The sequence below is a fragment of the Cajanus cajan genome, chromosome 4 (assembly GCF_000230855.2).
Source record: "Cajanus cajan strain Asha chromosome 4, NIPB_CcT2T_4, whole genome shotgun sequence".
Classification (NCBI taxonomy): domain Eukaryota; kingdom Viridiplantae; phylum Streptophyta; class Magnoliopsida; order Fabales; family Fabaceae; genus Cajanus; species Cajanus cajan.
This window is the reverse complement of record NC_138520.1, coordinates 23,360,525-23,383,886: the sequence shown is the minus strand read 5'-3', so window position 1 is coordinate 23,383,886 and position 23,362 is coordinate 23,360,525. Positions and strand designations below refer to the sequence as shown.

The window sequence follows — 23,362 nt, the reverse complement described above, 5'->3', positions numbered from 1 at the left end:
AATTCAATACTCTATCTTTCCCTCTGGTATTATCTGTTCTTTTATTTTATATCTAGGGAACAGGAGCAATAATTAATTTGATGGCTTTATCTTGGCCTCTGGCATTATCAGCCTTGGTGATTTGTTCTATTTTATCCGCAATTTTCCTGGTTTTTGGACAGTAAGCATCAGTAACATCTTCCCTATGTTAAACGTGTAGTTTTTCTTCATTATATTTTTTGTCTTTAGGTTCTCTTTTGTTGTTTTTTTTTAATCTCTCGTCTTCTTATCTGTTTGTTTTCATTTTCCTTTCATCTTAATGAAATTATTTTTGTATCCAAATAAAGCCTTTTGAATTTCTGATCCATGCTTAATTTGATTATGATTTCCTTCCCTCAGATTGGCTTTCTAGTTTTTTTTTTTTAATTGTTACATTGTATCCTTTCTATTATTGTTTGCTTAATGAATTGATATAAATTTATAAATAAGAAGTACAATTTTTTGCATAATAATCTAGTGAAGCGAAGTTATGCCAGTAAATTGCTGCTGACGTACACATCATCATGTTTGTCTCAGTTAGAAATTTTTTACAGTTCTATTTTGCCTTAATTTTGTATGAAATAGTTTTGCATAATGAGCTTTATGTAGTTTAAGTTTTTCTATAAATCTTCCTCTATGAGATGAAGGGTTTTCTTTGGAGCATTTAAAAATGAAAAAAAGTTGTCTAAGGTGATTACGCATATGCTTATATGTTTATAGATATAAATAATACATAGATATTTTAACCCCGTGGTTTTATTCACACCTTTGTAGTGCTGATGGTCTGAAGCATGTATTTGTTGTTTTAATAGGTATCAAAGAAAGGCAGCAAAGTTAATCCAAGATTTCACAGCTTGTGCCAATGACGTATGCTCTATATACCAGAAGATATTGTTTCTGGAATAGTGACCAGAATCTCATTTTAATTATCAATACTTTTTCTATTGCAGGTTGCTCAGGAGACACTTTCTTCAATAAGAATTGTCCGAGCTTATGGAACATTAAAAAATGAATTTGGAAGGTGCCTTATTTTATTTTTTCTGTTACTATATATTCTTACTGAAAATCTATATTTATATTTTGACTTCATTGTTACTGTTGGAATATCTCATAATATCAGTATTATATCATAGAATATTTAAGTATCCAGAAATTTTTCCTAATTTCTTCATTTTCACATTTTCTAATATTTTATGATCTGCTTTCATATTTAATTTTGACTAATAATATAAGCAGGGAGTGCTTTATGTTTCATCATATTAAATATTGTAATATATCAAACTCACAGTACACTAGTAAATACTATTATTCTCTTTATTCTATTCTTTCCCTCTACACCTAAAACCACATACATAGAACAGTTACTTTAGTAGCATAGTAAAATGTACTCTTACCGGTTATCATCATCTTCCTGAAGCTTTTAATTGACATTAGACAGTAACCTATCCATTTATGCCAAGTTCAAGGATCCTACAGTCTTACCCTCTAAATTTCATGTTCTCCTGAACCAAAAATTAAACAAATTACAGGTGCGAACTGCACAAAATCCATACTGATTCAATTATAATAGCTTTAAAGGACTTGCAGAAGAAGAGTGATTGACTATTTTAGGAGCATAATATAATAGTGTTAAATTATTAACCACGAGATATTTTGAAAGCTTTAGCTGATAGGAAAGAATCATCTATGCTTCTTGTGTTTGATACTATACTAGATTGTATACGCAAGTTTGTCATTCATTTTCTAAATGGTTATATCTTTTCCAATAATACTGGTATCCATAATACTTATTCTATATTTATTCAGGTACCAGCAATGGCTACAGAGCTTGGCATTTATAAATGTTCGAGAGAGTGTGTCTTATGGGTTCTGGAACCTGATCTTTAACACCTTATACCGTTCAACTCAGGTTTAATCTCTCACTAAAACAGTCTGTCTCTGCCAATTCCTGCTATTCTTAACTAACAATCAGTAAGTATAACTAACAGAAACCTGCCCATTTGGGTTACCTAAAAGTTTCATAAACTGACTCAAAAGATTCCTTTATCCAGTCTATGAATGTTCTCCTTCTTAAGCATTCTCAGGCAATTTATTTTTTATGATCTTCTCAAAACCTTTGGTCATTGCATCATAAAAATCTCGCTCTTATATAGTGTTCTGAACTTGTTTTTGCGAGAATTTGAACTCCTAATGAACAAGGAAGCATGGACGGGCCTTCGGCCAGTCACATCCCCGGGTCGGAAATGGATCCAACACGGATGTGGTGTCGGACACAGCCCACACAAAGCCGATATGACCCAGTTGTCAAACACTCCGACATGAGCACAGCCCAACACCGACATGGGCACGGCCCAATACTCCAACCCATAGATTCATAATTTTAAAAAAATCTTTTTAAGAAAAGAAAGAAGGAAGAGAATCTTTCTCTCTTTTCTCCTTACTTAACCTTCATGTAAGAGAATCAGAGTCAACGAATCAGAACATCGTTTAGCCTCCATCCACCATGCTAATTGAACCACCACACCGTCATGGCACAATAAAGTCTTCTCCTTTTTCATTTTCTCTAATCTCTAATCACCTAAAATGGAACCATTATATATATATATATATATATATATAGATATATCTTGATGGGGTTATTTTATGATAGTTATTTTTATAAGGTTATTACACAAGCATACTCCACAATGATGAGATATTGTCCGCTTTGGGCCTAAGCCCTCACGGTTTTGCTTTTGGTCATCACCCAAAAGGCCTCTCAATCATTGAAGTATGTTTGTGCTATATAAGTTGTTATTTCTTATCTTATTTTATCGATGTGAGACTTGTTTGTATCCTAACATATATATATATATATATATATATATATATATATATATATATATATATATATATATATATACGAAGAGGGATCCTTTTACTCTAGGAGTAAGTCTAGGTTTAGGGTTTAGTTACTCCGTTCAATAACTCATGTTCTACATCAAATTTTAACGATCTAACCGTTCAATTTAAAGTTCTTAATGTATAGATCAAATCTACAAATTTTTAGAAAATTTGAAAAACATTTGATACTTCGTTTCATTAATTCGAATGAATGTATAAAATGATTTTATGATTATTCGTCAATTTGAATTAATGAAATGAAGTATCAAATTCTTTCAAAATTTCTAAAAATTTGCAGAATTGATCTATGCATTATGAACTTTAAATTGAACGATTGGATCATTGAAATTTGATGTAGAACATGAGTTATTGAACGGAGTAAGTCTAGGTATACAGTATACTTACTCCTGGAGTATATATATATATATATATATATATTCTATTTTCTTTCTTTCATTTTTTCTAATCACCGCACAACTTTATATCTTATAAGGTTACTAAGTGAAAAAGTTTGGAGATGTATCTGTTTTTTTTTCTTTTCATTTTTAAGTCTTTCTTTTTCATTTTTATGTCTTTTGTGTTTTATTTTCTATTACTTTCATGTATCTGTTTTTTATTTTTATTTTATTTTTTTAAATTACAAAAGCATGAAACAATTTATGATGCTCTATTATTTTTATGACATTGTTTTTTCATTTTCATTTTTGTTATTTATAGAGCATGAAACCAATTTTTTATGCTTTACTATTTTTATGTCTCTCTTCATTTCATTTTTTTTTATAATTACCTAGCATGAAACCAATATGTGATGCTCTATTATTTTTGCATCTCTGTTTTTGTTTTGTTTTGTTTTTTTTAATAATTACAGACTATGAAACTAATCTATGATGATCTATTATTTTTATATATCTATTTTTCCATTTTTTTTTTATAATTTAAGAGCACAAATGCTACTTTTTTTCATTTTTTTATTTTATTTTTATTGTAGAGACGAATACAAAAAAAAAGAGGATGAAACCAAACCTTTATGTTATTATGTTACAAAATTAAGAAAGGTTTCTAGAGGTGGAAACTTTCAGATCAAGTGCAACTTTTGTGAAGTTCTATCCAATGGAACTAACACTTGAGTAAAGGCTCACTTGCTAAAATTCTCAAGATTTGGTGTTAGACATTGTTCAAAGATAACTCCTAAAACACTTATTGAGTTGAAAAAGTTGAAAAAGGAGGCATCATTGAAAACAGAGATTTCAAAGAAAAGAGTTCCATTGCCTCCAACCTCTAATGAAGAACAACAAACAAACATAGGTGCTAATTGTTAATAATTTTTTGCTTGTTGCTTTCTCTCGATATTTTTTTTTCCTATAAATATTACAAGATGATTCATAGCCCATAATTGCTAATTAAGACGGATAACTAAATTCATAATACAATTATTTGGAAAGAATAATAACGGCCTATATTATTTCTAATATTCAACCTATATAATAGAAAGAAAAATTAATGATAGATTCTCTGTTGAACATCCCCCTCAAATTGATACGGCTAATCAAGAAGCATCAATTTGCTAAGTAGAAATTGGTGGTGAGGTCGAGGGACAATATTCTATAGTATCTTGGTGAGAGTCTATGCATTAGTCCTTTAGAATAGTGCATTGCATGCCTCTTGAGTTCAGATCAATTTGTGTACTCAACATCCATAGACAACAATCTAAAGGACTTATTTGTCCATTGTAGTCCAATTCTTTGGCTAGAGCCAAGTTGCTTACAGAAACTTGGGCATGAGTTAGCACAAGCAGTTTTTGATTCAAAGAACGAGGGAATGTTGGTTGGATGACAGTGATGGTGGCACCTCATGGTTGGACTATTCGGTAGAGTTGTCGTGCAAACGATGATCATGAAGGATGTACATAGCGGAGAAGTTTTGACACATTTATCGAGGCAAGTCATGCTCGCTGTCGACGTTGGCCGAGTTCACTCTCGACAACATTAGAGGCCTCGATTTCTTTGATGCAAGCCTCGTCAATGGCTATGACATGCGATGTTGGTGGTTCCTCAAGGCGGCTCTGGCAAGAAGTGCACAAGCATGGGGTGCATGGGAGACTTGAACGGCATGTGTCCTTCCAAGCTTATGAGCATTCATGGGAACAAGAGAGAAATGGAGAATGGTGCCAAGAAACGAAAGGAAGAGGACGTGTCAGCTTGCAAAGAAGGCAACCCCAAGTTACACTTAGGATGGTTAACCGTTATTCCTTTAAATGGTCAATTTGATATGCCTATGGTTTGAATTTGTGGTATTAATTAAATATAAAAGAAAAAAAAATGGGTTGATGCCAATGAGAAGTCAAAAGCATAACTATGTAGGTATGCGTTTTCTTTTAAAATTTCTTGCACTGTGTATATTGTTGAGAGATTGGAATTTTGGAACATCTATGAGTGACTTTATATCTAAAGTTAATTTAAGAGAAAAAAAAAAAAAGAAGAGGAGTTTGCTGCATTACTTAAATATAAAAGGAAAAAAATGGGTTGATAGATTGGAATTTGGGAACATCTATGAGTGACTTTATATTTAAAGTTAAGAGAAAAAAAATGAGGAGTGATGGAGGGGTGAGAAGAATAATTGCGAGGCATCATATAAAAATATGTAGGCAATTAATTCTTGAGATTCTCTCCGTAGTGAAAAGAATTAATTATTATGATATACTAGTTCTCATGAATGAGATGAGACCCACCCTAAACTCAATATAGATAAAATATGTTGATACCTTTGTGGTATATGCTATGTGAATTCTTTAAGTTTAATTCTTAAAAGTAATTGTCATTTATCACATCCATGTAAATTGTTAACAATTTTGAGTAATTTTAATTTATAGTGTCAAATGTAGCGTTCTTCATATGTGAATTTTATATATCATGATATATCATTGGGAATACAAAATTAAGAAATGATGTTATATAACAATTGGTTAAAAAGATTGAAAATTATTATGTGTAATCAATAATGGATTTGGCCAATCCTTTTGACTTTGAACCCCTAGGGAAGATATTATTTATGAAACATCAAGAGTTATTTATAAACATCAAGGGGAGTGAGATTTTATTGAAGTTATTTGAAAGAAACAATGATGATAATCCAACTTTTGTGATTGGAGATCCTTGAAGAAGATGCCTATTATTCAATGAGGAAAACAAGTCACTTGTTAGTTTTGTTAGCATTAACATTGATTTTAATCAATTTTAATTTTTTAATCACTACTTATGGTGTGAGAAAGTGCTAAAGTTGTATTAAGGAGATGATAAGATTATGAAAAAGTTTGACATCTTATAAACATTTTAATGATTTTCATATCCCTAATGGGTGATGTATAATTTGCAGCATACACTTGATGAAATCACCTATGAGTGTCAAGTGGGGCCGCTTGTATGGAATCTTGGCGAGATCTCTAGAACACTCATGAATAACAGACACGCACGAGGCTTGAAAGCCCAATACAGCGATAGCGATAAGGATTGTGAGGGTTTATTGTAAGAATTTCCTTGTTTTGTCCTTAATTTAGTACTAAGAAAATCTTGTTTTATACTAGGGGACTAGTGTAGAAGCCTGCGGATAAGTCCTTTAAAATATTGCATTACACGCATAGTTCAGATGAGTTCGTGTACTCAACATCCATGGACAACATATATGTCTTATTAAATTCATATATTTAACACTTGCCCTCAAGTTAGAGTGTACATGTCATAAGAGCCGAGCTTGTTACAAGGAAGCATCAACTTGCTGCCAATAAACTCTTCCATGGTGGGGACATCATTGGCTTGGGTGATCAAGTGAGCTACATGAGTTGGATAGAACTAGTCACCAGAGGCAGGCCTTGCTGGTCGGAGGGTCATTCTGGCAATCGAAGGCATGACAAAGCAGCAAATAGTGGCACAGTGGTTGCAATAACTGTTCACCCATAGCCACTGGAGAAAAAAGTTGTTTGGATGCATGCACGTGAAGTTCACAAGCTGGTAAGTGGAGGCACGGGGGTAGTGGTTGGCGACATACTGATCGGTGTCGAGGTTGTCAATGGGGGACCTTGTTCGTGGAGAGGAGCTGGCAAAAAAGTTGTTGAGAGAGTTGAAGAAGGACATTGTACTTGGCAACAGAAACATGCAAAAATGCACTTTTGCATCGGGCGCATGAACATTATGCACTGGAGTGTGGCAGCTTGAGGCAGCAAATAATGGCCATTCTTAGACAGAATAGGTCACTGGAGACTCCCCTTGCCGATAGTGATGGCACACCGTCGATCAGAGGCACGGTTGAATGGCAAATGGAAGCTTTGAGGTGCAGTTCGGTTCATCTTGCTGGTACTATTTACTCGTGAAATACACAGTGAACAATGCACATCGAAGAGTGATGGTTCTTTGACAGAACTGATCGTCAGTGTGTTGGTGATTCCCCTTGCTGGAAGTTGTGGCGCACAGTCGATCAGAGAGACACGATGGAGTAGTAAATAAAAGCCCCAGGATTGCGGTTACTATTCACTGTGTGGTTACTGCTCACCACATGGTTGATGTTAAAGAGAAAGGCAGCGCATGTGGCCGCATGCTGCAGCCAATGATGGCATTTTTTGGTTGCACGGTGGTTGCCTGAGTGTGACAACTCCAGTGGTTTGGTCATGCTGGAGAAAGGGTGGCATGACAGCAGGGAGGGGGGGGGGGGGGTCGACGACTGCGTTACTGGTGGAATTCCACCAGCGGAAAACCTACAGCTCCTTTAGCTCTAATAGCATATTGGAATTGTGTATGTTTACCACACATATGTAATCCTTTATTTATAATGAATAAGAATAGAAAATAAGAAAATACAGAAATAAAAGATAACGGGTAATAATTAGTAGAATCCCTAATTTCCACTGTATAAGTTTCCCTAATTACAAAGAAATAAATCATATCAAATCATATATTTAACATAAACCATATAGTTTTTAGAGTTTTATGTCGATCTTTGGTATTTTATATAAAAATTTTAAATATAGGTTTTTCATAAACTGACCAATGTTTGGAATCATTTTATTTTATTTTATTTTATTTTTATGATTTTCCCATCTTTTAAGGGATATTATATATTATAAAGACATCAATTTTTTTTTCTTTGTCAAATTACAACTTGCAGATATTTGCACTGCTGTTAGGAGGTATGTCTGTTCTCAGATGTCGTGTTACTGTGGAACAACTTACCAAGTATGTACTATACTGCGAGTGGTTGATTTATGCTACGTGGAGGGTGACAAATAGCTTAACATCGTTACTGCAGTCCATTGGAGCATCTGAACAAATTTTCCAACTGATGAATCTTTTGCCCAGTGACCAATTCTTAGCCAAAGGCAAGTAACTGTTGGTCTACTGCTCCCCTTACTCCTCAAGTATGGAGTTTCTATTTTTTAATTGGACTTCTCACTGAATACAGGAGTGAAGTTGCAGAGTTTAGTGGGGCATATTCAGTTCGCAAATGTATCATTTCATTATCCTGCAAGGAGTATGGTATATATGTGTTTTTGTTATATTGAATGTCTTTTGCTCAATTTGTTATAAGAAATGTGATTTGGTTTCTCACTTCAGCTTGAAAATTATATGCAGATGGTTGTTTGCAGTTTCTAGGACATTTGATGTCTCTTTAATTGCAAGCTAGTTCTTCTATGTGCACTTAATTATTTCCTGAAGCAGTGAATAAAAAATAATCACTTCCATTTTACTATTTAAATGCCACATTCGGTGATTTTAGTTACATTGTTCGTGATACTTCCTTTGCCTTCTGTGTGCCATTCATGTAGTTGCCATGAGCTTGAGCACCATGTAATGTAGCTCATACAAAGCCAACAACATAAAGAATTTCTGTCACTATCCAATTCCTCAACAAGGATGTTGGCAAGAGGCAAGAGTTCATTGATGTCACAGAGAACACCACTACCCTTGTCCAAACAGTCGGGTAGAACATCAAGCCTTCAAGGTGTAATGACACTCATGAGTCTTTGGCACACTCATGAGTCTTTGGCAAACCGCATAAAGAAGTTGAGTATCATTGGTGTAATGAACCTTTGCCTGCCCCTAGACATACTCCATGTCTCATGAGAACAAAATATCTGCATCAGAGGGATGAATAGTGGATAGGATGACACTACAAAGCTGGATGTCATTCTTACTCTGCTTAGAACAGTCATTTTCAGCTGCAGATTCCTTGTGCTAAGATGATCAACATAATCTTGGTTCTTAAGCCATAGTTTGATGTTGGTGGCTGTTGTGATTCAGGAATTGTGTGTATTGTTGTACACATACCAATCTTATTTATAAAGTGAATACAATAAATGATAGAGATACTAATCTCTTATATTATGGAAACTAATCTAATCATATCCCTAATTGATAGTGAGGATAATAACCATAATAATGTATCTACAATATCTGTAATATATTCACAATATCTGTAACACTCCCCCTCAAGCTGGAGTATATATATCATATGCACCAAGCTTGTTACAAATATAATCAACCCGAGGCCCTTTAAGAGATTTTGTGAACACATCTGCTAACTGGTCACTAGAGTGGACAAATTCAGTGGTGATTTCTCCTGAGACCACTTTCTCTCTTACAAAATGACAATCTATTTCTGTGTTTAGTCTGCTCATGAAAGACTGGATTGGAGGCAATGTGGAGAGCAGCTTCATTATCACATATGAGTTTAGTTCCTTGAGTGTCTCCAATTTGAAGTTGCTTGAGAAGTTGTTGTAGCCATGTAACTTCACTTGCAACTGCTGCCATAGCACGATATTCAGCTTCCGCAGTGGATCTAGCAACTGTAGTTTGCTTCTTGCTTTTCCATGAAATTAGGTTGCCTCCAATTAGAACACAATAGCCAGAGGTAGACCTTCTGTCTGATGGTGATCCTGCCCAATCAGCATCTGAATAACAGACAATTTTGGAATTGCCTTTGTCCTCGTATAGTAGTCCTCGGCCCGGTGCCTTCTTGATATATCTGAGTATCCGCATTGCTGCAGTCCAATAAATATCACGAGGATCATTAATGAATTGGCTTACCACACTTACTGGGAATGCGATGTCTGGCCTGGTGACAGTAAGATAGTTAAGTTTGCCAACAAGTCTACGATATCTTTCTGGGTCATCCAATGGCTCCCCCTGACCAGGAAGAAGCTTGATGTTGGGATCCATCGGAGTATCACTAGGGCGGCAGTCAACCATACCAGTCTCAGTGAGAATGTCCAGAGCATATTTTCTTTGGGAAATTGCAATACCAGAAGTGGAGTGGGCAACCTCGATCCCCAAAAAATATCTAAGTGGACTAAGGTCTTTCATCTGAAATTGGCGTTGAAGATGAGATTTGAGGCGACAAATACCATCAGAGTCATCACCAGTAATGATAATGTCATCAACATACACCACTAAATAAATACAAATTCTAGATGAGGAGTGAAGGAAGAAAACAGAGTGGTCAGTCTCACAACGAGTCATACCAAACTCAATCAAGGCAGAGCTGAAGTGTCCAAACCAAGCACGAGGAGATTGCTTCAAGCCATAAAGAGAACGACGAAGACGACAAACCAGGTGAGTCTCACCGGAAGCAATAAAGCCAGGGGGCTGATTCATATAAACCTCTTCTTGCAATTCACCATTTAAAAAGGCATTTTTAATATCCAATTGGTGTAGTGGCCAATGACGAATTGCAGCCATAGCAAGAAACAAGCGAACAGATGTCATCTTGGCGACAGGGGAGAAAGTATCTCCATAATCGAGGCCATAGATTTGAGTATAGCCCTTTGCAACCAATCTCGCTTTAAAGCGGTCAATGCTACCATCTGGTGCAACTTTCACTGTGTACACCCAGCGACAACCAATGGTAGACTTGTCAGGTGGTAAAGGTAGCAACTCCCACGTGCCACTAGTCTGCAAAGCATCCATTTCATCCAGCATCGCCTGTCTCCACCGAGAATCAACCATAGCTTCACCTGTAGACTTGGGAATAGACACAGAATCCAAAGAGGAAACAAAAGAAAAGTAGGAAGGAGACAATCGATGACAGGAAAGAGTACAAGCATATAAAGGATGAGGATTGCGGGTAGTTCGAATACCTTTATGAATGGCAATGGGTAACTCAGGCAAAGGATGTTCAAGTGCAGGAGGCATTGCCAGAGAGTCGGTTGGAGCAGAAAATGAAGCTGGGGGAGTTGTAGATGGAACCACCTGTGGATGACGTGTCGTACGCTGATAGACAAGTAATGGTGGTGGATCAGTTACTACAGCCGGAGCCGGAGTTGGAATAGTAGGTTGATCATCCAAAGAAGTATGACTAGTAATATCCTCAGAAAAGAAAGGAGAGGATGACTTAAAGAAGGAAACATCAATATAGCGTTGAAGTTGTGGACAAAAACAACGATACCCTTTTTGGAGTCTAGAATAACCAAGAAATATACACTTGAGAGACTTAGCAGAAAGTTTATCTTTACCTGGAGTGAGATCTTGGACAAAACATGTACAACCAAAGACATGAAGTGGAACAGGATAGAGATCTTTTTGTAGATACAAGATGGTGTATGGGATTTGATTGCTGAGAACAGAGGAGGGCATGCGATTAATCAAGTAATAGGCAGTAAGAATCGCATCACCCCATAATCGAAGTGGAACTTTGTGATGAAGGAGAATAGTACGAGCTGTCTCAACCAAATGACGATTTTTGCGTTCAGCTACACCATTTTGCTGTGGTGTGTGGGCACAAGAGGTCTGATGAAAAATACCTTGGGAGGAAAGAAAAGACTGGAATTTTGAAGATAAATACTCTTTTGCATTATCAGTGCGTAAGATTTTAATAGATTGACCAAATTGAGAAGCAATTTCACTGAAAAAACTTTGAAAAATGTGAAAAACATCAGAACGGTGTTTCATTAAGAAAACCCAAGTACAACGCGAAAAATCATCAATAAAGGTAACAAAATAAGAATAACCTAAAGTTGAACAGACTCGACTAGGTCCCTAAATATCGGAGTGAACCAGGGTAAATGGTGACGCAACACATTTATGGACACTAGATTGATAAGACTGACAGACATGTTTCCCTAATTGACATGACTCACACTGGATGTTTTTAACGGTAGAAAGGCTAGGAACTAAAAGTCGTAATTTCTCCAAACTGGGATGACCAAGACGTTGATGAGCAAGATCGGCAGAGGTGGAAACACACGCAATCAGTGATGAGAGACGATACAATCCCCCAGACTCATGTCCTGCTCCAATCGTCTGTCCAGTATGCCGATCCTGAATAAGAACAGAATTATTAATAAACAACACAGAGAAATCAAGGGTACTGGTGAGTTTGCTAATGAAAATTAAATTAAAAGGACAACCAGGAACAAACAGAATAGTGTAAAGGGAGGTGAGGGAGTGGGTGAATTTGACCAATACCATGAACTTTAATTTGAGAACCATCGGCAAGAGTAACAGGTGGCAAGGAGTCGAAGAAAGACAATTTAGAGAAATAAGATTGATTACCAGTCATATGATCAGATGCACCGGAGTCAAGAATCCAAGGTCCAAGAGAAGGAGACTGAGACATAAAGGCTACAGGATTACCAGAGTGAGCCACGGTAGTGGCAGGCGAGGCAGATTGTTGGGCTGCTCGAAGCTGAAGAAGATCTTGATAGTCAGAGGCAGAAATAGTGACATCTGTAAGAGAGGAAGAGCCGGCAGAGGAGGTAGTATTGGGCACATGAGCAACATTCGCTGATGATGACTGTTCTCGAGCCTTTTTGCGACAGTTGACTTCAAGATGACCAAAGAGGTGGAATAATTGCAACGACGATTCTGTTTTCCACGACCGTCGTTACGTCCATTACCACGATTAGATGAGTGAGAAACAAGAGCAGAGGAGTCTGCAGCAGTTGCAGAAGGAGTAGCCACAATATGAGAGATGGAGAGACGCAACAATTGTTCATTAACAATGTCGTATGTAGGAATAATAGGGGCAGACAAAATCTGATTACGGACAGACTCAAGCTCAGGAGGAAGACCAGCAAGTGCAAGAATCATGAAGAACTGATTTCGTTGTTTCTCAAAGCTTGCCACATCAGAGGGGTAAGGCATTAAATTATTGTAATCAGCAATCAGACGATCAAGCTTACTCAAATATGTCTGTATGTCCCTATTCTCAAGCTTAGTGGTCATCATAGTGGTGATGACGTTGTAAAGACGTTGAACATTATTAACGTAAACTTTCTTGGCCTTGTGCCAAACATCATAACATGTGTCGAATGCTTGATAAGAATGTTGAAGGTTCAGAGCAATAGAAAACCAAAGAACCGTACACAGTGAGGCATCAATTTGTTGCCACTGCTCATGCTTATCGGTAACAATTGCAGAAAAATGAGTGGTTAAGTGGTCGGCACGTCCTTGACCACGAAACCAAAGCTGAACCGCAGTAAACATAGTTCTCCCATCCAAACTGTCAGTAGAGCACGGCAGTGACATGGTGAAAATAGAGGCATCAGCCTTGGGAGGGATAGAGAGAAAAGCTATACAGAGTGCCAAAAATGCTAAGCAGTGAGGCATGAAACCCATATGAAGAAGTTAGCATAGATTGGGTATGAGCACACTAGGACAAGTTGAGTGGCAGTGACAGTGACCATAACTTGTTGCTTACGTGCCACCATGTGCAGAGAATGATGCAAGGATAGAGAAAAATGCGAGACATTTGTAACACAGGTTGGGATATTGTGGCTTAAATTGCTGCCAAACTTTAGGGGCTGACCGGTCTTGGGTTTGTTACCATGATCTAGGGGGTGGTCACCAGAACTTAGGTTTATGCTGACAAATAACGGCAAAATTGTGAGAAAAATGAGAGGAAAAGGTGAATGGGAAGAGAAACACAGCCATAGATGAAGAGGTAGACCAGAAACTAAAGAAACAGTTTCCAGGAAAAAAAAAATCACCAATGGACAGTGAGCACTTGGGTATTCACAGATTAGGATTGTTTCTTGTCAGGCTCTAAATACCATGTTAAGAGAGAGAGAGAGGAAAGAAGAGTGTGTGAGACATGATGAATTCCATGTGTCTGATTTACATAGGACTGGAGGCTTTTTATTTATAACGATCATGAATAATGATTGCCTTAATGTACATAATTACATACAGCATATAATATCCCTAGTTATGAATTTAACATAATCTCTAACAGAGTTTTATCTGACAGTATTATTGAATTCATTCAAATTCTCCTTTCAAATTCAAAATTGGTGTTCTGTCATCATGTATGCAAGGACAAACAATTTCCTGTAATGTTAACGAAGGAATGTTCAGAAGAAAAAGAGGGTATTTGGTGGCTGTAGGGTCATGATCATGGCTGAAGGAGAGTTTTTCACTTTGAGGATAAGTGTAAACTTTTATGAAGCAGTATAATTAGCAGACCCCTAACAGTTAGAAAGAGAGAGGAATAAAATGATAAATAATAGGAAGTGAGAGATATCAATTTTGGTTTCAGGACAGGAACAGAGGTTAGGTGGGAAAAGCCAGGACTCTAAATTTCCTGGTATAGGGAAAATTCTTTGTATTCTATCTTTTCCATCTTTCCTCTTGAACCTTCAGAAATACAGAGAAGAAAGATATTCAATAGAAGTTCATCTCTATTTCTTAACTTTTTTTTTTTCTGGTCCAGTTCCTATTATATTTTGTATTTTCTTTTTAATTAAGGAGCTTTGTATTATAGATACTCGGTTCATTTTATTTTGGTTAGTCAGTCACTTTATCATGTGCACTGGACTTGTCACAACAAATATTTTTAACCCAATGACATTGTAATTTGTAATATTCAACATCCTTGTATACCTTTCAATATTGACTTACCTGGCATCTCTTTCACTATTGGGCATGGCCCGGGTGTATATATAGCTGATTAATTGTTAAATTTCAATTGTTTCCTACATTTGAACAGATGCCTGTTCTAGAACACTTAAACTTCTCCATAGAAGCAAATCAAGTCATTGCCATTGTAAGATTTTTCTTCATTCCTTGTGATTTAGTATTGGTAATGCTCAAAGGTTAACTGGACATCTCTACCATGCCAAGGTTGGTCTAAGTGGTAGTGGAAAGAGCACATTATTCAACCTTTTACTCCGTCTCTATGAGCCTAGTAGTGGTCAGGTAAACACTTTATATCTTTCAATCCTAGTAATTGGAAATTTCTTTTATTTATGAAAAAGAAAGAGCTGCATGCTCATCATCCACTACTTGGTTCGTTGTTAGTTTGAATCATGTTTTTGTTGCTACCACACCAATAAATGTTTATGCACATTTACGTAGTAACAAAGAGAACAAACTTGAGCAAATAAAAAAATAGAGCAGCATATTCTACAAGCTTCCTGCCTTCTCGAGTAAGTAATATCTAGAAGAAAATCCAGTGAGGTCATGATCTTGTTAAGTGATTGCTCCTGAATTGGAAAACCTTTGTTTTTAATATTCTGCATCATTAAGATAGTGACTACCACGGACTAGGCCAAACATAAGGCTCATGCTAGCTAATCTACCGGAAATGATGGTAATAGACTCTAAAGATGTACATTCTATGCTATGCTTACATGTCTAAAGTTTACAATTATGACAAATAGTTTTTATCAGACTCAGATGGTTGGACTTGAATGTGACATATTTCACTTGTAACTTTTTGTGAATATTTTATTTTGTTGGCATATTTGATCTCTCTACATAGCTTTGAGTTAGAAAAACAAGTCGTTTTTGTTTAAATAATTTTAAAGGAGTAAAATACAAGTTGAAGAGCATAAAAATACTCCTAAAGAGGGAAATAATAACAAGGCTTGGTTGCACTTTCTGTCACCCATATTTCACAATTTCACAAATTTTGTCACCCAATTTTCAAATTGCATATTTTATCATTCAACTTTCAAAATTTCACACGTATTGCCAATATGTCAATTGATCGCTAGCCTGACATATTAATAGCTGACTTGTGACATTGACCATTAACATCCATAAGCCACCTCAGCAATCAACATGTCGTATTAGCAATAAAGAGCCAAGTATGTCAGCTGTCAACTGAAGGGTGTCAGACAGTTAACGAACAGAGTAACAAAATATGTAATGTTTTGAAACTTAGGTGGCAAAATATGCAATTTTGATAGTTAGGTGACAATTTGTGAAATTGTGAAACATAGGTGATAAACTGCAATAAAGGTTAACAACAATGATAATAGTGATGAAATTGCTAGCAAACAGGCAAAGAGATTGTCCCCGAACAAGTATAACTTTGCAAGTTTTCCTCTCCCACTTAACAAATCAGTGAAGGGCATAATTTTTAAATTGCTGCAGAACCTTGGCTTCTTGATCTTTGACATACATGACATAAATTTAATGACCTATTTTGACTAATTGGAAGTGTGATGTCACTATCAATAATGTTTATATACATAACATTATTGATGGCATCCTTACTTGCATGAACATAAGATGATGAGCAAAGGAAGAGGACGCCTACACCAAGGATCAAGTTCTTCAAGGTGGCACAAGGTTTTAGGGTGGATGATGATGGAATGGATGAAAATGGAGGTTGGGTAGAAGGTGTTTGAGGAAATGCTTGAGAAAGGTACTCTAGGGTTGGCTCACTTCATGATGATGAAGGCCACTTCTAGGGTTGTTTCTCTCAAGGTGGAGATGGGAGGGAGGTGGCCGAATTAGCCAAGGGTGACTAAGGAAAGATATAAAGGCACAAAAGGCTCTCTTTATATTCAATATCCAAAGTATTTACAAGGTGTGGTGCCTAGGGTATTTATAGGAGTGAGAGGCATCTAGGGTTGCATTTAGGGTGCCAAATGCACACTAAATGAAACCCAAATTAACCTTAGATGCAACTTGGTGGCCAAGGATAGAATCTTTGGGTTTAGTTAGGCTACATCTAGGTGCATGATAAGACTATGCAACCTTTGCCCTCCACTTGGGCCTAAGCCTTTCTAAGTCCAAAAACATGTCCAAACACCACCAAAAATGCGTCTAGCTCCCTAATTAAATACCCTAGCCCAAAATTAAAAACCTATGATCTAAAACACCCCATAATACAAGGGTAAAATGGAAAATACAAAAGAAAATAAATCCTATGACTAAGATACCCCAAAATAAAAGGGTAAAATAGAAAATTAAAGACAAGGGCAAAAATAGGAATAAAAATAAATGCTATAAAAACTTAAGAGCTGAGGCCCAAAAGTAGGCTTACTCCTCCTATGGTTTTTCAACACTAACCCATTCCTCTTGCCTCCTTCAATATATCACCTCTTGGTCTTCTTGGCCTTAGTGTTATTCCATCATTCTCTCCTTCTTTAAAAGGATTTGACCTCAAATCAAGAGGTTCTTCATGGTGGGCTTCATGACCAACAAAAACATAAAAATAAGCATTAAAGGTGACAATATATGATAGAAATGGAAAGTGTATCCTAATAGGAGTTCCACTAAAAATGCTAAAAAGATTGTCTAAACTAAAAAGACTAGACCCTCTAATGCTAAGGATAGGATACTCCCCATGGTGAAGTCTAGGTGTATAACTAAAACCTAAAAAGGTAAAAAGACTAAAACTATAGCACACTAATGTATTAGTCCTAAAAATTAAAATATCTTGTTGGAGGTGCCCAATGTAATGACCTAGGTATGTATTGGAAAATAAAGAAAACTTAACTAAAAAATTACCTAAACAACTTTGTATTGCATAATTTGTTAGATACATATGAGAAAATGGTATTAAGAGGAGTCTAGAAAACTCATATAATCTAAGTTTGTCTTGTAGGGAAGTAACCAAGTTAAGTTTAAATAAGTTTGAACTTCCCTCAAGATCAAAAATAGAAAATAGGACACCGTGAGATGTATCCAACAAATCACACAAATATAAAGTTGGGTGCTTTATGAAGGGAACTAAAGTGGAAAGAGTCTTAAAGAAGGAAGGCTTATCTTCCTTGGGCACTACCAAGGAAGTAGCACAAGAAGTGAGACTAAGTGAAGTCCACTTCTTCTTCACTAAATCTTAAAGTTGAGATTCTTTTTCTTTAAAAAGGATTTGTTTTTTAATCTCCACTTCATGACTAGTGGCAATTTGAGACAAAGATTTAAGGTCTTGATGAATGAAGAAAGTCTTTTTTAAATCATTTTCAATAGTAAAATGACTTTCTTTAAGCATAAGCCATTTGGAAGAAACATTATCCTCCTAACTCTTCTCTAAGAGTATTGTTTGTTTTCCATTTTCTAACCACTCTTTAACCTTCTCTATACTTTTCTTTATTTTTTCTTTCTTTTCTATTTTCTTTTCTTTTTCTTTCCTTCTAAGTTCCTCCTCTCTTGTTGTATTTTCTTCCTCATGCATACTCCTAGGAACTCTAACTTCTTTGCCTTTTTGAGATCTAGTTGGAACAATCCTAGGTTGGGATCCACTAGTTTCTCTCCCCTCAACTAATTTTTCAAGTAGTTGTTTTATTTCCTCCTTATTCCTTGCATTTTCTTTTTCCCTTTTTCTAATTTCTTCCTCTCTTTTTATGTTTTCCTCTTCTTTTTTTCTTAGGTACTCTTTCAATTCCCTAAGTTCATCCCTAACACTAGACCTAGTACTACAAGAATTATGACCATGTACACTAGAATGATCACTCATCTTTGATCAAGAAAAGGTTTTCACAAATTTGTTTTCAAAAGGTTGGTAAAAAGGTTTTCACAAAGAGTGAGTGATAAAAAGGTTTTCACAAAAGGTTTTCAAGGTGCAAGATTGGTATGAAAAGGCTTAAGTGTACAAAGTGAACTATCAAGGGAGGTGGACTACAAGGAATCACTTAAAAATCAAGCCTTTTCAAGTAAGAATCACTAAGCCTTTTCACACTTTTCTCACAAAACAATTTTTTGCATAAAGTTAAGTGTGTGTGTGTGTGTGTGTGTGCACGACCCCCTAATAGGCAAATTGTAGCCTTCTAAAAACGAAACAAGCAAGGTAAAAGAACCTAAGCAATTATACTACCAAAGCTATAAAACATGTGCTAGTCGGATTTCCTAGGGTGGGAGCTTGAAGTGACCTTGGTGGTATTCAAGCCACTCCCACAAGCACTACTTGAATTACCCTAAGACTAAGAGGTTTAAAATGGCCAATTACAACCCAAAATGAATGAAAGTAAAGGCCCAAAATACAAAAAGGCCAAAAATTTAATCGAGAAAAAACAAGTAAGAAAAGAAAATTTTGAGTCTCCAAGTCTTCAAATCTCCACCCCTTCACAATAAACACCCAAGGTTAGCCTTTCAATGGTGTTTGCACTCTTTGATTTAGTGTAATCCTCCAAAGCTCCTTGAACTCAAATCGGACAGCCCCTCCACTCAATCCACCAAGAAAGTGTGTGGTGTTTAGAAGCTTTCCTCACCTAGGTCAAGAAGAAACCAAAACCCAAGAGTACAAGAGGCCAAGAAAGAAAAACTATAAAGGCACAATTAAAAGCTAAACTCAAGTGGAATTTGATGAGACAAACTTAAGAGTAGAAAGAAGACACAACTAAAATTAAGGCACATTAAGAAAGGCAAGCACACAAAAGAATAAGTTCTAGAATGGCACTAGAATAGAATTTTAACAAGTAGGCTTAAAAGAAAATAATGCACTTAAGGTGTTTGATTAAATGTATCATAAAGTCAATAAGCATTGTCCAAAAGTCCAAGAATGACTCCAAGTGTCAAGGTATGAAAATTTGGTCCAAAACTCCACAAGTCTAGCAAAGATTCCCTTTTTCTTTTGTCTTTGATTCTTTTTTGTTTCTTTTTAGGCTTAGATATGCCTCGGTTTTAGGGTCAAGGGTCCAGCCACAATCTCTTTTTTTTTTTGAATTTTATACTCTTCTTTTGCTTGGGTTTTACACTTGTGAAAGTTGATTGATGAGAAAATCTTTGGAGTATTCTCTTAGCAACTTATAATCGCTTAATGAGACAAGTTTGAGTGTTTTCTTAAGGGTTTTAATGTGCAATGTCCAGCAACAAGAATATGCACATAAAGTCATTTTCATACTCAAAACATCAAACAACATGTAGGCATGTAAGTGCACTAGGAAATATACAAAGTGGCCGAAAATTTTTGATCAAATATGTGCAAAGAAATTAATCACACATGATATTTTGGGAATGTAGAACATGTTAGAACTAATTAGCATGCATGATTGACTCTCTAAAGCACATCAAGGACTCACGGCCATTTCATCAAACAAGTGGCATGCATGTCATATTTTTCTCATTTCAATGGTTAAGCATAAAAACTTGGAATTTCTTTCAAGGTAGTTCAAAGGAGACAAGCTTATGACAAAACCGGATGGATAAAAAATAAAAAGCATCAATATATCATGCAGCCCAAAATTTCCAACAACTAAAAAATTTAAAGAAAAAGGCAAGAACCTAAATAAGAAAGCCTAAAATTCCAAGATGATTCACAAGGAAGATATGGTATGAATCAACACATGAAAGGAAATTTATGGATCATCAAAATATGACAATTATGATGATTCATTTAAGCACACTTAGAAGACAATCAAGGAAGACATAACATGACCAAAAATATTTAGTGACAAAGAGAATGTTACCCATGAAGAACCAAGGCTCTAGATACCACATGATGGCATCCTTACTTGCATGAACATGAGATGATGAGCAAAGGAAGAGGACGCCTACACCAAGGATCAAGTTCTTCAAGGTGGCACAAGGTTTTAGGGTGGATGATGATGGAATGGACGAAAATGGAGGTTGGGTAGAAGGTGTTTGAGGAAATGCTTGAGAAAGGTACTCTAGGGTTGGCTCACTTCATGATGATGAAAGTCACTTCTAGGGTTGTTTCTCTCAAGGTGGAGATGGGAGGGAGGTGGCCGAATTAGCCAAGGGTGACTAAGGAAAGATATAAAGGCACAAAAGGCTCTCTTTATATTCAATATCCAAAGTATTTACAAGGTGTGGTGCCTAGGGTATTTATAGGAATGGGAGGCATCTAGGGTTGCATTTAGGGTGCCAAATGCACACTAAATGAAACCCAAATTAACCTTAGATGCAACTTGGTGGCCAAGGATGGAATCTTTGGGTTTAGTTAGGCTACATCTAGGTGCATGATAAGACCATGTAACCTTTGCCCTCCACTTGGGCCTAAGCTTTTCTAAGTCCAAAAACATGTCCAAACACCACCAAAAATGCGTCTAGCTCCCTAATTAAATACCTTAGCCCAAAATTAAAAACCTATGATCTAAAGCACCCCATAATACAAGGGTAAAATGGGAAATACAAAAGAAAATAAATCTTATGACTAAGATACCCCAAAATACAAGGGTAAAATAGGAAATTAAAGACAAGGGCAAAAATAGGAATAAAAATAAATGTTATAAAAACTTAGGAGCTAAGGCCCAAAAGTAGGCTTACTCCTCCTATGGTTTTTCAACACTAACTCATTCCTCTTGCCTCCTTCAATATATCACCTCTTGGTTTTCTTGACCTTAGTGTTATTCCATCAATTATTCACAATCATTTCTAATGCATCTGCATCTACATTTATGTACAGATATATATTGATGGGTTCCCTCTTAAAGAGTTGGATATCAGGTGGCTGAGGCAGAACATCGGATATGTTTCACAGGTTAGACTACTAAAACTGTATTTCATATGTAATTAAGAATTCATTTCCTGAAATTTTATGTTTCAAACAGGAACCCCGTCTCTTTCATATGGACATCAAGTCAAACATAAAGTATGGTTGCCCTAGGAACATAAAACAAGAAGATATTGAATGGGCAGCGAAAAAGGCCTATGCCCATGACTTTATATCTTCACTTCCTAATGGATATAAAACCCTAGTTGATGACAATGCACTTAGTGGTGGACAAAAGCAGCGAATTGCCATCGCCAGAGCCATTCTTAGGGACCCTGTTATTATGATACTTGATGAAGCCACCAGTGCTCTAGATTCTGAGAGTGAGCATTATATTAAGGTATCTTTCTCAAATTGCAGTTTCTTAAAGTTATAATTTCCATTTTCAGTAACTCTTTCTGTATTTATCAAGAGAATATAAGCATGCATCTGTTTACATGTTATGTAATTCTTATTTCAGGAGGTATTGTATGCGTTAAAAGATGAATCTAAAACAAGAACCATCATAATCATAGCACATAGGTAAGTTCTTAACCATCTTGTTTATTTAATATTTGTTGCCTTATAATCACCAATTTTTTACAGGCTTTCTACCATTAAAGCTGCTGATAAGATCTTTGTTATGGATGATGGTCGCATCATTGAGGTGATTCCCAGTTGAAATTTGATACTAAACCTTATATTTTAGTCCAAAAATTGTCTTTTAATGCTTAAAACATTATGAAGTCGTGGAAGTGTAATATCGAGTAAGCTCGATTACTGTCCAAAAGTAAATCATGGTCAATGCTTCCGTTCCACACCAGATGTTGGCACTAATAATTCAATTCTCATAGACAGCTTAACGCAAATGCATAATTAATTTATATTCTTTCTTTTTCAGAAGGGAGACCATGAAGAGCTTCTGCTCAGGGATGGGCTCTATGCAAAATTAAATAAAATTCAAGCAGATATTTTGACTTGATTTAAGTTAGATTTAGACTTTTGGCAGTGATGAAGAAGAATGCTTGAAGACTGTAAGCCAAATGTTGAAGAGAACACAACACCTAACTTTCGTGAGAAAATAAGTCTTTGGCTTCTCGGAAGCGATCACTGCACTGTCCTTGGCTGTTTCACCTAAATCCGAAGGTCCTTATCCTACTCTGGTTTATTGGCCTTTCTAATCAGTGAACACTTTCAATGAGAGGTTCTGATTCCATTTAACAATGTTGATCACAACAGTAGGTGATCTAGTAGATTTGGAACATCTACGAAAGAGGATCACTTTTTATATAAGTTTTTTACAATGATCAAATATGATGTATATCTAAAATGGTTATCAATCATACACACTAGGGATGGCCTAGGGAACAGAGGAATGAGTATTGGTATGAAGCCTTTCATACTTCTGCATATTGAATAAAAAAATAAAATAAATTTGGTTATCAGTACACAACTTTTCACCTATCTAAAATTTCACCAAGATCCACAGTATTGGGGCCTTAATCAAAGTGTGATTAAATGTGAGGGTGCAATATTAGGAGAGGGAGAGCATACAGACTTCCAAGTGTACTCATAATTAAACCATTCGTAACTTGCAACACTAACAACTATTCAAGAATATCTAAGGTTGAAAAAAGGTAGGGTACATTAACTATACACACGTACACACACTTATGGGGTGTAAGAATTTTGAGCAAATTACACACTCAAATCTCTAAAAGATGCGAATAATTCCTTATAAAAGATAATATATTATTCTACCCTTTTATGTTAAAATTAAGCTTAGTCTATTTAACTTACAGTATTAATGTAA

General features: G+C 36.0%; 1 protein-coding gene across 13 annotated transcripts in view; it reads left to right on the top strand.

Annotated features, from left to right (window-relative positions):
* LOC109816218 (ABC transporter B family member 26, chloroplastic) overlaps positions 1-23,002 on the top strand; it is a 39,014-nt gene extending 16,012 nt beyond the window's left edge. For 7 of the 13 annotated variants that reach the window (XM_029274944.2, XM_029274948.2, XM_020381135.3 and 4 more), the window contains 15 exons: positions 57-160; positions 831-885; positions 969-1,039; positions 1,825-1,927; positions 6,274-6,409; positions 8,056-8,123; positions 8,197-8,266; positions 8,350-8,423; positions 14,872-14,928; positions 15,006-15,080; positions 21,484-21,558; positions 21,629-21,910; positions 22,031-22,092; positions 22,156-22,216; positions 22,451-23,002. In XM_029274944.2, coding sequence (XP_029130777.2) covers positions 57-160; positions 831-885; positions 969-1,039; positions 1,825-1,927; positions 6,274-6,409; positions 8,056-8,123; positions 8,197-8,266; positions 8,350-8,423; positions 14,872-14,928; positions 15,006-15,080; positions 21,484-21,558; positions 21,629-21,910; positions 22,031-22,092; positions 22,156-22,216; positions 22,451-22,531 — 1,374 coding nt within the window. In that variant the 3' untranslated portion in view covers positions 22,532-23,002. Of the gene's footprint in view, positions 1-56; positions 161-830; positions 886-968; positions 1,040-1,824; positions 1,928-6,273; positions 6,410-8,055; positions 8,267-8,349; positions 8,424-14,871; positions 14,929-15,005; positions 15,081-21,483; positions 21,559-21,628; positions 21,911-22,030; positions 22,093-22,155; positions 22,217-22,450 lie in introns of all 13 variants that reach the window. The other 6 variants (XM_020381133.3, XM_020381134.3, XM_029274947.2 and 3 more) reach the window with 5 other exon arrangements.
* Positions 23,003-23,362: the final 360 nt, after the last annotated feature.